The sequence below is a fragment of the Mizuhopecten yessoensis genome, unplaced genomic scaffold, assembly GCF_002113885.1.
Source record: "Mizuhopecten yessoensis strain PY_sf001 unplaced genomic scaffold, ASM211388v2 scaffold8449, whole genome shotgun sequence".
In the NCBI taxonomy this organism is placed as follows: domain Eukaryota; kingdom Metazoa; phylum Mollusca; class Bivalvia; order Pectinida; family Pectinidae; genus Mizuhopecten; species Mizuhopecten yessoensis.
In genome coordinates, this window is record NW_018407553.1 from 662,779 (window position 1) to 678,010 (window position 15,232).

At 35.0% G+C, this 15,232-nt stretch overlaps 1 protein-coding gene across 1 annotated transcript in view; it reads right to left on the reverse strand.

The window, feature by feature from the left end:
* Positions 1 to 647: 647 nt before the first annotated feature.
* LOC110455993 overlaps positions 648 to 15,232 on the reverse strand; it is a 28,254-nt gene continuing 13,669 nt past the window's right edge. Inside the window, exons 7-9 of the mRNA XM_021506499.1 lie at positions 10,808 to 10,939; positions 7,140 to 7,212; positions 648 to 6,424 (exon numbers count right to left, since the gene is read on the reverse strand). Coding sequence (XP_021362174.1) covers positions 6,289 to 6,424; positions 7,140 to 7,212; positions 10,808 to 10,939 — 341 coding nt within the window. The 3' untranslated portion in view covers positions 648 to 6,288. The remainder of the gene's footprint in view (positions 6,425 to 7,139; positions 7,213 to 10,807; positions 10,940 to 15,232) is intronic.

The following is a 15,232-nucleotide window of genomic DNA, read 5'->3' on the forward strand; positions in this document are numbered from 1 at the left end:
CGAGGGAAGAGGGGTAGATCCCAAGGTCAAAGCGAGGGAAGGGGTAAATAACAAGGGCAAAGCGGGGGAAGGGGGGTAGATCCCAAGGTCAAAGCGAGGGAAGGGGGGAAGATCCCAAGGTCAAAGCGAGGGAAGGGGGTAGGTAACAAGGTCAAAGCGAGGGAAGAGGGGTAGATCCCAAGGTCAAAGCGAGGGAAGGGGGGTAGATACCAAGGTCAAAGCGAGGGAAGGGGGTAGGTAACAAGGGCAAAGCGAGGGAAGGGGGGTAGGTCCCAAGGTCAAAGCGAGGGAAGGGGGAAGATAACAAGGTCAAAGCGGGGGAAGAGGGGTAGATAACAAGGTCAAAGCGATGGAAGAGGGGTAGGTCCCAAGGTCAAAGCGAGGGAAGGGGGTAGATAACAAGGTCAAAGCGAGGGAAGGGGGTAGATAACAAGGTCAAAGCGTGGGAAGAGGGGTAGATAACAAGGTCAAAGCGAGGCAAGGGGGTAGATAACAAGGTCAAAGCAGACAGATTGGAACGAAGAGGAATAACAGAACAGTTTGTACATGTCATCAATATATTAATTATACCTAGCTTCGTCGGATACAAAACATATAAAGCGATATAAGATTAGACTGTGGGAGAGGCATAACAGTTTCGGGAAAGGACCTCTAGAAATACCACTATACCATCTTGGGGTGTACATGTGTATCTCCAGTAAATACTGAATAGCACCCGGGAACTTGTAATCCGAGTTTCAGCTCGGTGTGTTATATGCGTGAGGTTTTAGCTTCCGTAACCAAGGATCAAACAGGAAAATGTCACGAAATATAAAATAATTTTAAAATATCTTCAAAATGGCAGATACAGAAGAAGCTTCAAAATGGATGCTGATTATGGTGTAAAATTGTGAAAATCGAGATATCTGCCGTTTTTGTCATCGTTATTCGTTCGAATTTGATTAATTAGTTATAAATATACACACCTGATTGATTTATTGATTGATTGATTGATAGGTTTTACGTCCGCTTCACTACCGAGTAGTTCGGTTATCCAGCAGACGATAAAAACACCAAACCCAATTAATAATGCAGTAATCATTTTTCGGTTGGGTTCACTTTCCTGAAACCGCAACTCCCCAAAAGACTAGGTGCAGTGGAATACTGGTTGTACCTAGTAAGCGACAAGAACAGCTAAGGTAAGCTAATTCTAATACCAATATTTAAAAGTCAATTATATGAGATTGGAATTAATTGAAAAAGGAACTAGCATGCAATTTTTCTGAAATCACTGATGCTCATTCTGCTTGGATATCACTAAGAAGTGCAAAAGCAAACTGCTGAATTTTTTTGTCAATCCGGCGTATTATCGATAGGTCTCAGCGACCACTTTTTAATATTCTGTACCAGAAAATACTCTAAATGTGTTTTTAATAAGCATAACAACATTCATATTCGTTCCACCAAAAACTATACAAAATATTCTTTTGAGAAACTTCTTTTGGAGGCTCCATTGGAGAAATGTAGGTTTGCTGATCATTTAAATGAATGCTGGAAATCATTTCATAATATTGTTATGAAAGCTTTAGATTATACTGCTCCTTTGAAGGAAATAAGACTTAAGCTAAAAACAGAACCGTGGATGACGGCAGAAATTCTTGAAGAGATAAGAACTAGGGATACATTTTTTGCACACATTTAGAAAATTTGGCCAAACCTCCGACTATAAACATTACTGCAAACATAGAAATCATGTGCAGAGAATGGTAAGAAAAGCTAAAAGATTGAGGAAAACAAAAATGATTCAAAAAACTTATGGAAACATTTCAAAAATTTGGTATATGAAACAAAAAGAAAAACGAATATGAATATAGTTTTGAACATTGATGGTGAAAATTGTCATGAAAACTAACCATTGCAAATCATTTTAACATTTGTTTTACAACCATTGCTTTCAAACTTGTTGAAGGCCTTACTCCATGTAAAGGCTTATTCAAAACCTCACAAAATTTGATAAAGTCTTTCTACACTAGGAGAAATCCAAAACAAAACCAACTTCACCTCAAACATGTTTCTGAAAATTTTGTATTTAAGGAACTTTGTAATCTCAATATCACACTTATTGTGATATTGAGATTACAAAGTTCCTTAAATACTGATCTGGATTGTATTCCAGCTTGGTTTCTGAAAGATGCTGCATCAGTAATCAAGGTGACTGTAATATTTTTGATAAATATGTCCATATCTGAAAATGTTGTACCAGGTGATCTCAAGATTGCGAAGGTAAAACCACTACTCAAGAAAAAAGATAAATTGAAGGCTGAAAATTACAGACCTGTTAGTATTTTGAGTATTGTTTCAAAAATTCTAGAAATGGCAATTCATAAACAACTTGAACAATTTCGTATTTTTCAATTTTTGTATGAGTTCCACTCTGGTTTTAGAAAATCCTATTCCACTGACTCCTGTTTAATTCACCTGGTTGATCACATGAAGTCCCAGACGTCTAAAGGTCTCTTCACTGGAATGGTATTACTAGACTTACAGAAGGCCTTTGATACAGTTGACCATGGGATTTTGTGTGATAAACTTGGGGTAATTGGCATTGAGTCGGTGGAGTGGTTCACATCATACCCTACCAACAGGAAACAATTAGTTAATATCAATAATGTGAACTCGGGTATTTGTAATATAACATGCGGAGTACCCCAAGGGAGTTTATTGGGACCCCTTCTTTTTCTCATTTATGTAAATGACATGCGGATCAGTATTGACCTAGGATGCAAATTATTTCTGTACGCAGATGACAGTGCAATTATCTTCTCAAACAAAGACCCAAAAATTATTTCAAAATTTCTAAGTAAAGACTTAGAGTCATGTCACGATTGGCTAACTGATAATAAACTATCCTTACATCTTGGAAAAACAGAGAGTATTTTGTTTGGCCCCAAAAGGAAACTTTCCAAATTACCTGAAGGCTAAGTTTCTGTTTCATGTTAGGGTAATATAATTATGCCTCAGGTGTGTGTTAAATATCTTGGTATTATATCGGACAACTTTTTATCTGGAGAACAAATTGTATTATAAAAAAAGTGAACCAGAGATAGTGGTTTCTATATAGACACAGCGACTGTCTCAATATTAGATCAAGAAAAACCCTGGTGTCGGCACTGATCCAATGTCATTTTGACTATGCTTCTAGCTGCTGGTTCGAAAGCTTATCAAAAAAACTTCGACAAAAACTTCAAATTACCCAGAATAAAGTGGTCAGATTTATTCTGAAACTTAACAACAGATCAAGAGTCACCCACCGGGAATTGAAATAAGCTAATATGTTGGATGTTGGGGGCAGGGTGAAACAGCTCCGTTTTAACCATGTCTTTAATATTCAACATAACAAATGTCCATCCTACATGTATATGAAAGAATATTTTACTAGAACAGAGAAAAAACACTTTACCAGGAACAGTGATCTGAATTTCAACATTTCTTATATAAATGGTGTGGAATCGTCATCATTTTTCTATAATGCTATCAAAGATTGGAATAACTTTGCACATTCAATAAAATCTGTAGATCAAAAGATGAAATTCAAAAGCGAGATAAAAAAAAAAAGCACTTACAAGATTTGGCAAAAACTGATTTTGAGAAAGAATTCATCTTCTAAAGGTAATTTTTATTCTATCCTAGTGGGAGACTCTAAACTTCTACTAATAACTATATGTATTACCAAAATTTTAACTAAAGTACTACTTTGCAATGTTTTATTTTCCAATCTCATTCAAATGAGGCTGGAATTTTGTTCTAGTTATACTATTTTTGGTGACTACAAATTCAATATGTACTTTTTAAAAATGTTATGGAAGATTTTATAACCATCATCCTCAGTCTTTATTTTAATAATAAGTCATTTATATATATGTATTATACCCCAAATTGTTATAATTTGATAGACAGATAATAGGTTGGTAGGGATTGGCCCAACCACCTGTTGTCTGTTCTACACACGAGTAACACAGTATAAATGTATATGGCCTAACACCATCTTATATTGTTACAAAATATCTACAAGAATGACATCATCTTGCATTATGATATAAACAGTAATACATATCATTGTTATTTTAATATTACAAGCGGAAATAACATCCTGCACAACCCCACATATATATATATTATTAGAAGGCAATCTTATTTCTAATGATACGTAAAACACAACTCCATCTTATACTGTCAAATAATATAACATCTTATTTTGATGAAATAATATAACATCATCATTTTTGACCAATTAGTACAACTTATTCTATTCATGTATATACTATTACGAGAAATTGTACCATCTTATATTGTCAAATCTTAGGACCTTTTGTTGTCTAAGTAATTAAGATCTTTACTAGAGGACCCATTTGGAAATAAGCTGCCACCCAGCTTTCATGGGATATCCTAGGTTAAAGCTTAGTCATCATGATCCATTGTATTTATAGTGCTCAAAAAATTTGTGATATGAACATTGATGTGATAATCTAAATACTATGATAAATCTGTGATTATTATGCAATTGAAATCTGTGATCTGTGAAAAGTAATGCGGAACCGTTGTTAGCGGAAGCAGGATTGGCTAATATCGGAAGGTTAAGTAATAGACAGACAATGATAGGACTACTTACTGATTTGTTACACCATAAAATAAAACTCACGAGAAAAATATATTAAAACCATTCAATCCACCCACAGTACAAAAACAAATTCTTAGAATACGTTTTGAATTAAGAAAACGAAATAAACTTACTCTAATAGTCAGAATAAAACATAAATCTTTGAAAGAAGAGATTAACAACATAGACACATTACGGCCTGGATTATGAGAAGCTGGGATATGTAACATACAGTCTGAAAAAGCTCTGGGTGACCAGGTGACATTAAAGTAATAAAGCAACGTCGAAAAAGACATCGATGCAAAAAAGCTGGGGGACTCTTGTGTATCCGAGATCAACAAAATAGAGGTAAAGGGTTCTGGTCCAGTTACCCAAGTAGCTCTGCACCACAGGAGTTACGATAGATACTATTTACTAACGGACATACTGTCGGAGGTAAAAAACGGACGAGAAACTGAAAACCACTGGTCTGACTATAGGAAGTACAAAAAAACACAATGTATTCTATTGTATAGTGTGTACGTATAAGAATTCCATTTCGTTATTGATCAACACAGATGGCACCTCTACAATGGCCAAGGACTTTTACGAATATTTGTTTCTATATTATTTATTTTATGTTTTTATACAACCATTAGCTTGGAAATGTTTACTTATGCATTCACGAACAACAAAGTAATTATTTTATGTTTCCATAAGGCTACTGAACATATCTTAAAAATACTTAGGTGCATGTATTATCTATGTTGAGACATTTATAGTAGGTAACGGATAAAAGTAATACCATACTAGATTATAGTACCTTTCAGAATTAACAGTCAGTTCTGGGTGTAGGATGGCTGCCTTATGACGAGTTGGAATTGTTATGTCTGAGAAACAATCTTTTGTTATACATATATATGAAATATTACATTTTGCTGTCGTATGTTTATGTGTAACTGTACAAAAGATAAAAGAAATGTAGGTGAAGGTAAATATATAAAGGAAAACTGATCTCTTAAAATATAACAAAAACACATGTGGGATTATTTTCAATCAAACATGACGGTTGACTAAATAACAACTGGGCTTGTCATGCCTAGAATGAAACAGGTTAAAAGTAATTGATATAAAAAAAAAAAAAAAAGTATATCTTTTAAAGATGTTTAGAAGTGTATTTGCACTTCGAGCACTTGCCTCGAATTAGTCACTGTTTAAAGATTTTATTTTATTTTATCTTAAAACGTTTTTTCAATTGATAAGTTTCATAATTACACATTAACTAAGTACTAAGTCCTTTTTTTAACATCAACAATTTTGTTTTTCATTTGAAAACTAAAATACATGTAGCATACGTATGCTTTATGTAAAAAACAAAATTACCATGCATGGCAAAATGGTTTTATTAAGAACTTTAGTGAATATTTTCCTGTAGTTCGGTATAGGAATTCAGTTCATTACAGAAAAATCCCATTCTATCCAGCATTGCCAAAATCGAACTTTTTTTTTTTTTTTTGAAACCTGGTATGATAAAATGTATTGGAAGAAGGTGATTTCAAAGCAACTTGTACTTTGCAGAAAAAGTATATTCAACTACCTAGGTGTTGCTAACTGTCCAATGGAATTTTAGTTTAATTATGTGTGAATCTCTAAGTGAAGGAATGTGCATATCTCTAGGCGAAGGAATGGAAGTACATCTGTTTCAGAAGTGTAATATCATCAATGCGCAGAAGAATTTTCATTTCCAGCAGATCACTTTCCATGAAAACTTGCTTGGTTCCTTGTAACCTAGACAATGCTCTATCGTACCTGGAAGTAAAGTAATAAGCTGCTTTTAGTATCTGTTTATAGTTCATGCAATCTTATATATAGCACCAACCAGTAATTCTATATTCGTTATACTGTAAAGAGGAACAAACGCTCACCTGGGTTTTTTCACAAGCTAAATGTAAAATATGGTCCCTGTGAGGTATATACATAACTAATACCGTTTAAACATTTTCTCCCTGGGGTGTCTGTTTGAACATACTTGTGTATTGATCCAGATAATAAATTCCCCACTGATGCAATAGAGCGTCACAAAAAAATCTTTCCGAAAGAATAATTTGAATTTGTTCGTGTAGGGTCTGTGTTTTTACAACATCTTAGGTCATACACAATGTATGGCGATCATGAATGGTAATAAGACTTATAAAGAACCGCTTTAAAGGACTTACATCACAATATTGGATACTTCACCTAGTCACAGTACCTGGTCATTGGCTAACTTACGGTGCATAACAGAAAAATTATATAAAAACCCGTAAAACTACCCCATGTCGGTCTGGGTCTTTTATTTGTCTCTAAATAGAGAGAACAAAGATAATCCCCGAGTATACACAGTCCCATTATACTAGTCACATTTGATATCTTGTGTGACACATATACCCTAAAGCTATTTAGAAGGGGGTACAGGACAAGGCAAGCTACCTGGTATATAAAAGGTCATGTGACTACAATAGATCGTCAGACAATAAGTACTCACTGCTGCTGGACAAGCTGGTGTTCTATCTCTTCTTCACACTTCATGAAATGATCTAGATTGTTGGGGTTCAGTCCTGCAAATGACAAACGATTACAGATATTAACAAAATCTCTTGAAAATATATAACTTACTTACTGAAAGGTAGATAGTAAAGACAAGCTACATATGAACAGCATTAAATATAAACTGACGGGGGAGGGTCCAAAATGGCCCCTCCTTTGATCTCAGTTTTCTTTTGGTGAAGTGAAAACCTAAGAGTACGTTTTTCGTAGAAGCATAAAACTGAAATTCTCAAAAAGCCGGAATTTTTCCCCAAAAGAAGAATATTTTCAAACTAACAATGCACTGAAGGATCATTTATGATGCAATCGTTTGTTTGTTTGATTTTGTTTAACGTCCTATTAACAGCTAAGGTCATTTAAGGACGGCATGATGCAATCGAAACTACGGATCAAATGCTACAGTTTAAATATACATAAAAAATCCCTTGCTTTGGTAAGTTATCAGATATGCACTGACAAATCAACAGCCAGAAGCCATCTTAAGCAATGCTATTTTCCTGGCAAAAAATGTGTTCATCTTAGGATAAAAGTATCTTATAACTTTTGTATACCAAACATATTTTGATTATAGATAGACTAGGTTCCGACAAAAATATCAATCCAAAATATGGGGTGGAACATATTCAAAGAAGGGATCAAATGACTATATGGGATATACATCAAAATTTATAAGTATCGTCTAATCCTTATGATTGAAAACTTGTTCCAAATATGATGGAATTAGTATTTAATCAACAGAGAAGATGCTTGAAAAAGATTCGATGTTTGATTCCTTTTCAAGATGGCCACCAAAACATTCATTTTACAGCCCAATCAGTTTTCAGATTCATAGACACCTATCAATATAATTCAGAGATTGTGTGTTTGTTTGCTACTTTGCTTTTATATATATATTAGAGTAAGGCGTCGTTTTAACAGCTGATGACGTTTACAGATAATTTTTTGCAAGATGCAAGTGTATGAAATGTTTTCGAATGGCAGACTGATGCAAGGCTNCCCCCAACTTATTTCAAGCTAAGTCGGAAATTATTAACCCTTGGGTGCAATTGTTATGGATTTTGAAGATTGCTATAATAGCCAAGATAATACAGTATACTTGATGTATGAGCACACATTCCCATAGTTCTTTTACCAACTTGGCATTGACAGTAGTAATCTTTTACTGGATTATAACCATTTGGTGTCGCGTCATGAATCCAAATATTAGATTTAGTCTGGAACAAATCTGACAACGGATGAGGTCTTGAGAGTGCTATACGCCCATATTTCATTATCTTCACGAATTCTGAATTTGTTTTCTTGGTGAGAGCTATTTGTTTCCACTCTCTGAGCCAAACAGTTTGTTTTTGAAAGTAGAAACTTCTTTTGATGTGCAAGGTCTCTGTCTTTTGTGTCAGTTTCCGGTGATCTTTGATAAATTTGTCCCCGTATTCAGTTGAGACATGCAGTTACAATCTTAAGCACTTCCTCAATTATATAAATGAAGCAGTTTGATATTAATTGAGTTCTAAAATTATCAAACGTTTAAGACGGCCATGATACAATATACAATCCATCGGGATTTAGTAACTGTTCTGTCAATATTAGCCTGTAGATCAGAGTGTTGGCTCTAATCAGTCTTACTGATGCGTGATGCCTTTAACATTGACAGGACATCTCTAAACCCACGATCAACGACTACATTGTCATCTTGCTCCAACCATATGAGCTTGCCCATGTTTTTTTTTGTAATACTTGCATCATTTTGGCTTCCAGAGAATGGTCCTACTGCGTCCAAAATGTAGCCATCAGGTAGAGCTATGTTCTTGAATTTAAGATAATTATGCTGCTTTTGGCCAACGTAAGACATTTCTTATGGTCAGCAATTTTTTTAATATAAATATATGTACCATCTATCAAGGCAGTCACTTTGTCTCCAAAGAATGGTTTTAAGAATAAAGTATTTATGAAAGTATATGTCCCCTACTCAAATGTGGTAAGGACCAATGAAAACTGGAACTATAGATTTATTCAATGCTTTTACTACAGAATGAAAGGTATTTGAAATACCAGGCAGAGAAATGACAAAAAGAGCGGAACACTTAATTACAAGAGGTATCAGATTTCATCATAACCAAAAACTGTAAAAGAGTCTTTACTGGAGAAGAAAGAAAAGTGACAAAGTATGAATGGATTTTACGAAACGGTTCTTTGATCAACCTGTCCAAGCTTTGCAGTCGAGGTCATCCAAGAGTAAAAATTGAGAGCGAAGGCAAATTGATTCTTTGATAAGACGTACGACACTTTTAAAAGGTCATCAATTATTTCAGATGACCTAAACCATAATTGAAAATTACTTATAGTATAACCTGTGTACAAGGGTCCAGGTCATTGCCAATAAGTAAAAATGAGAATACACGTGATGACGAAGAACACCACAATATGTGTGTAAATGCAGAATTGTGGATTTGCTTCCCTTCGAATTAGAATTGTTAAAACAAAGACAACATTTTTTTATGTGAACAGGACCCGAAAACAGGTAATTGATTATTAAGAGAGGAACACTCCTAGTAGTTTCATCTTCAAAAAGTTCTTTTTCAGATTCTATTTTGCGCAGATACCTTATGTAGCACTTCGGACAAAAACTAACTTTTTCATATGAGCAGTCTATGCCACTTTTAGTCAATATAACAAGAAGCCATTTATATTATGGATTTGTTTTACATTTTGTGTACCTTTACATTTACGAGATTTTGCGAAGATACGATGGCGACCTTCACCAATATATTTACTCTTCATTATGAGATGAATATTAACAAACGAGTATGAAATATCCTCTAAAAGCAATGTAAATATGAAAGTCTGATGATAAAATGTATAAGAACAAATTCTAAAAGAGTTTAGAATTGATTGGTAACAAAAACTATCAATTACGCCAAGTGATGAAGCATATTTGAATTTGGAATTTGTTGTGGCCTATTATACACTGAAAGGTTTATTGTAGGCTTGCAACGATTTTCATTACTAATTACCTGCCATCAGGTATATTGTTGTTTGGTGGATGTCAGGGAGGTGTCTTGTGCCCTCACCTTTTTGGGTACGCAGGGTACTTTGTTGTGCTTTTTTTTTGACTGAATTTTTGCATACATATTTGAAATATCACAACTTCTTCATACTATGGAATTTTTCGTATACAAGATTAATAAGAATGAAAAATCCTACATTTTACATTAAGATTTTCACAAAATGTTCCATTAAACTCACATTCTGGATGTAAATACATTATTTAAGAACCACATACAAGAAAATGTTCTTTCCTAAGTATTACGATGCAAAAAATACGATTTTTTTTATGAAAATTCTTTCAGACTAATATTCCATTTTTCGACCCCCATGTTGTAATTAGGTTAATCAATCATTAAATAATTAGTAGAGTGATTCAAAGTAATAACATCGAATGTGTACAGGATTGAAAAGAGTTCAACAGCAGCATAAATCTCGTAGCACTTCTGAAACAAAATTTATGAGGGGGCAGGCTCTTTTGTAAATTCAACATAGCTGGATATAGTCCCTTTGAGGTTAACCTATGTTATATAGTTTTTTACACGTATGCTACACACAACTAACCTCCACTCATAATGTCAGTTTCGGGCACAAACCCTTCATCCAACATCCTTCTTATTTCATCCTCAGCAATCACCCATGGTAACGCAATCTCATCCTGGTTCTCAAACCTGGTCACGGCAGAACGTAAGTCATCTATAATAACAAGGTCGAGGTCATCAGTAGTACCAGAGCATATTGTGTGACATCCTCATATCTTCGAATATGAAAAATAGTTTACCTTAACCCTTAACAACAAAAAATACTCCAATTATCAGTTTCCTGATCAGTAATTACGCATTTATTATCATTGATGTTGGGAACATATAATTTTTGCTTGCCATAATTATAGATAATCAAAATGAGTTTTCAGGGTTTGTCGTGAGAACAATTTTCCTATGGCGAGCACGTGGATAGCGATGAGAAAATTGTTCGAACGATCGAACCCTGAAAACATTTTATGATACACTGTTAATCATCTATAAAACGTCAACTAAATATCGTATCTTCAAAATGCCTTCAAGGCTTCATGATAGTTGAGATCCTTGGTCTGTGACAAACGTAAACAAACATCGGCGCGGATGAATACCATGAACCTTAAAACTATGTAGAAAGATACTTTTGAAACAGTATTATCATCATTGGCTTCTCCTTATGTACATTAACCCTGAAAATTGGTGTTTTTATCGCTACAAAAAAATGTCACAACTTCATAATGATTTGTTTATGGTGGACTATTTTCTAACGCGAAACACCTTCGTGTAGATACTATTTGTAGTTCATGGCGTCCCCTGGAGGGAGTAGACCTTTCTTTTCAAGAAAATACATTCCCAAATTGTAAAACCCATTCTCAAGTCTTTTTCAATATCTTCTTGTATTTTCTCATACTGACAACTCATGATGATGCATTTATCATACCACTGGTATTTGGTATAAAGTAATATATAATAGACTTGGTTGTGGTATCATTAACTCAGGCGTGATAAAACGATGCAAACACTGAGCATTTGCTGAATATTTCAATCGCAATCTCAAAACAAAAAACAAAAATAAAAAAAGATTAAGCCGTTGGAATTTTAACTTTGACCTCTGTGAAGATGTCCCGCTAACTCCTTAATGCTCCAATATCACAAATATCTAACCATTGAAAATAAAAGGTCAGGGACAAAAACAGCAACATCCACTTTTTTCCATTAGAAGACCCTTATTTTAGGGAACAAAAACAATCTTTACAAGCTAGCCTAATACAGTGTACCCATTTCAGTCAATATTTCAGTAGATGGGAAAATAAAGATCATGTGAATAAAAAATCAATTTTCAAGGATCTTCATAAAATATGTCTCTCGTTATTAGCCAAAATACCTAATTTCCTTATATTCATTTGACCATTGTTCCAGCTGTAAAGATAACTTTTGTGTTTAAAATACATACCATAAGTTTCATCAAGGTATTTAAAAATAAAACAATAATAAAGAACCTCTAATAAAGAATATGTCTCATTAAAACAATATGTCTCATTCAGAGGAGCCTGTCATCACGAGAGAACACTTTATTGTATCGAACAGATTTTACAATAGTTTAAATTTTGAATTTAACAGCAAGTAACGTTTTGCTGTTTTGTGTACAGTACCAATCATAAGGAACGTCTTGTCGGTTTGGGTACAGTACCAATCAAAGTAACGTCTTGGTGCTTTTTGAACAGTACCAATCATTAGTAACGTCTTGGTGCTTTTTGAACAGTACCAATCATTAGTAACGTCTTGGTGGTTAGTGTACAGTACCAATCAAAGTAACGTCTTGGTTGTTTGTGTACAGTACTAATCCTAAGTAACGTCTTGGGGGCTTGTGTACAGTACCACAGTACCAATCATAGGTAACGTCTTGGTGGTGTGTGTACAGTACCAATCAAAGTAACGTCTTGGTGCTTTTTGAACAGTACCAATCATTAGTAACGTCTTGGTGGTTTGTGAACGGTACCAATCATAAGAAACGTCTTGGTGTTTCTTTTAAAGTACCAATCATAAGGAACGTTTTGGTGTTTTATGTACAGTACCAATCAAAGTAACGTCTTGGTTATTTGTTTACAGTACCAATCATGAGTAACGTCTTGTCGGTTTGGGTACAGTACCAATCAAAGTAACGTCTTGGTGCTTTTTGAACAGTACCAATCATTAGTAACGTCTTGGTGGTTTGTGTCCAGTACTAATCATAAGTAACGTTTTGGTGGTTTGTGTACGGGACCAATCATAAGTAAAGTCTTGACGGTTTGTGTACAGTACCACAGTACCAATCATAAGGAACGTTTTGGTGTTTTATGTACAGTACCAATCCTAAGTAACGTCTTGGTGGTTTGTGAACGGTACCAATCATAAGGAACGTCTTGGTGGTTTGTGTACTGGTTTGTGTACAGTACTAACCACAAGTAACCTCTTGGTGGTTTGTGAACGGTACCAATCATAAGGAACGTCTTGGTGGTTTGTGCACCGTACTAATCATAAGTAACGTCTTGGGGGTTTGTGTACAGTACCAATTATAAGTAACGTCTTGGTGATTTGTGTACAGTACTAATCACAAGTAACCTCTTGGTCGTTTGTGTACAGTACCAATCATAAGTAACTTTTTGGTGTTTTGTGTACAGTACCAATCATAAGTAACGTCTTGGCGGTTTGTGTACAGTAACAACCAAAAGTAACGTCTTGGTGGTTTGTGTACGGTACCAATCATAAGTAACGTCTTCGTGGCTTGTGTACAGTACCAATCATAAGCAACGTCTTGGTTGTTTGTGTACAGTACCAATCATAAGTAACGTCTTGTCGGTTTGGGAACAGTACCAAGCATAAGTAACGTCTTGTCAGTTTGTGTACAGTAACAACCAAAAGTAACGTCTTGGTGGTTTGTGTACAGTACCAATCATAAGTAACGTCTTGGTGTTTTGTGTACAGTACCAATCATAAGCAACGTCTTGGGGGTTTGTTACAGTACAAATCGTAAGTAACGTCTTGGTGTTTTGTTTACAGTACCAATCATAGGTAACGTCTTGGTGGTTTGTGTACAGTACCTACCAATCATAAGTAACGTCTTGGTATTTTGTGTACAGTACCAATCATAAGAAACGTCTTGGTGGTTTGTGTACAGTACCAAGGGTATGTAACGTCTTGGTGTTTTGTGTACAGGACCAATCATAAGCAACGTCTTGGTTGTTTGTGTACAGTACCAATCATAAGCAACGCCTTGGTGGTTTGTGTATAGTACCAATCATAAGCAACGTCTTGGTGTTTTGTGTACAGTACAAATCATAAGTAACGTCTTGGTGTTTTGTATACAGTACCAATCATAAGTGACATCTTGTCGGTTTGTGAACAGTACCAAGCATAAGTAACGTCTTGGTGGTTGGTGTACAGTACTAATCACAAGTAACCTCTTGGTGGTTTGTGTACAGTACCAATCATAAGTAACGTCTTGGTGGTTTGTGTACATTACCAATCATTAGTAACGTCTTGGTGGTTTGTGTACAGTACTAATCATAAGTAACGTCTTGGTGGTTTATGTACAGTACTAATCACAAGTAACCTCTTAGTGGTTTGTGTACAGTACCAATCATAAGTAACGTTTTGTTGTTTTGTGTACAGTACCAATCATAAGTAACGTCTTGGTGGTTTGTGTACAGTACCAATCATAAGTAACGTCTTGGTGTTTTGTGTACAGTACCAATCATAGATAACGTCTTGTTGTTTTGTGTACATTACCAATCATTAGTAACGTCTTGGTGGTTTGTGTACAGTACCAATCATAAGTAACGTCTTGGTGGTTTGTGTACAGTCCCAATCATAAGTAACGTCTTAGTGTTTTGTGTACATAACCAATCATTAGTAACGTCTTGGTGGTTTGTGTACAGTACTAATCATAAGTAACGTCTTGGGGTTTGCTTACAGTACCAATCACAAGTAACGTCTTGGTGGTTTGTGTACAGTACCAATCATAAGTAACGTCTTGTCGGTTTGTGTACAGTACCAGTCATAAGTAACGTCTTGGTGTTTTGTGCACAGTACCAATCATAAGTAACGTCTTGGAGGTTTGTGTACAGTACCAATCATAAGGAACGTCTTGGTGTTTTGTGTACAGTACCAATCATAAGGAACGTCTTGGTGTTTTGTGTACAGTACAAATTATAGGTAACGTCTTGTTGTTTTGTGTACGTTACAAATCATTAGTAACGTCTTGGTGGTTTGTGTACAGTAACAATCATAAGGAACGTCTTGGTGGTTTGTGAACAGTACCAATCATAAGTAACGTCTTGGTGTTTTGTGTACAGTACAAATCATAGGTAACGTCTTGTTGTTTTGTGTACATTACAAATCATTAGTAACGTCTTGGTGGTTTGTGTACAGTACCAATCATAAGTAACGTCTTGGTGGTTTGTGTACAGTACCAATCATAAGTAACGTCTTG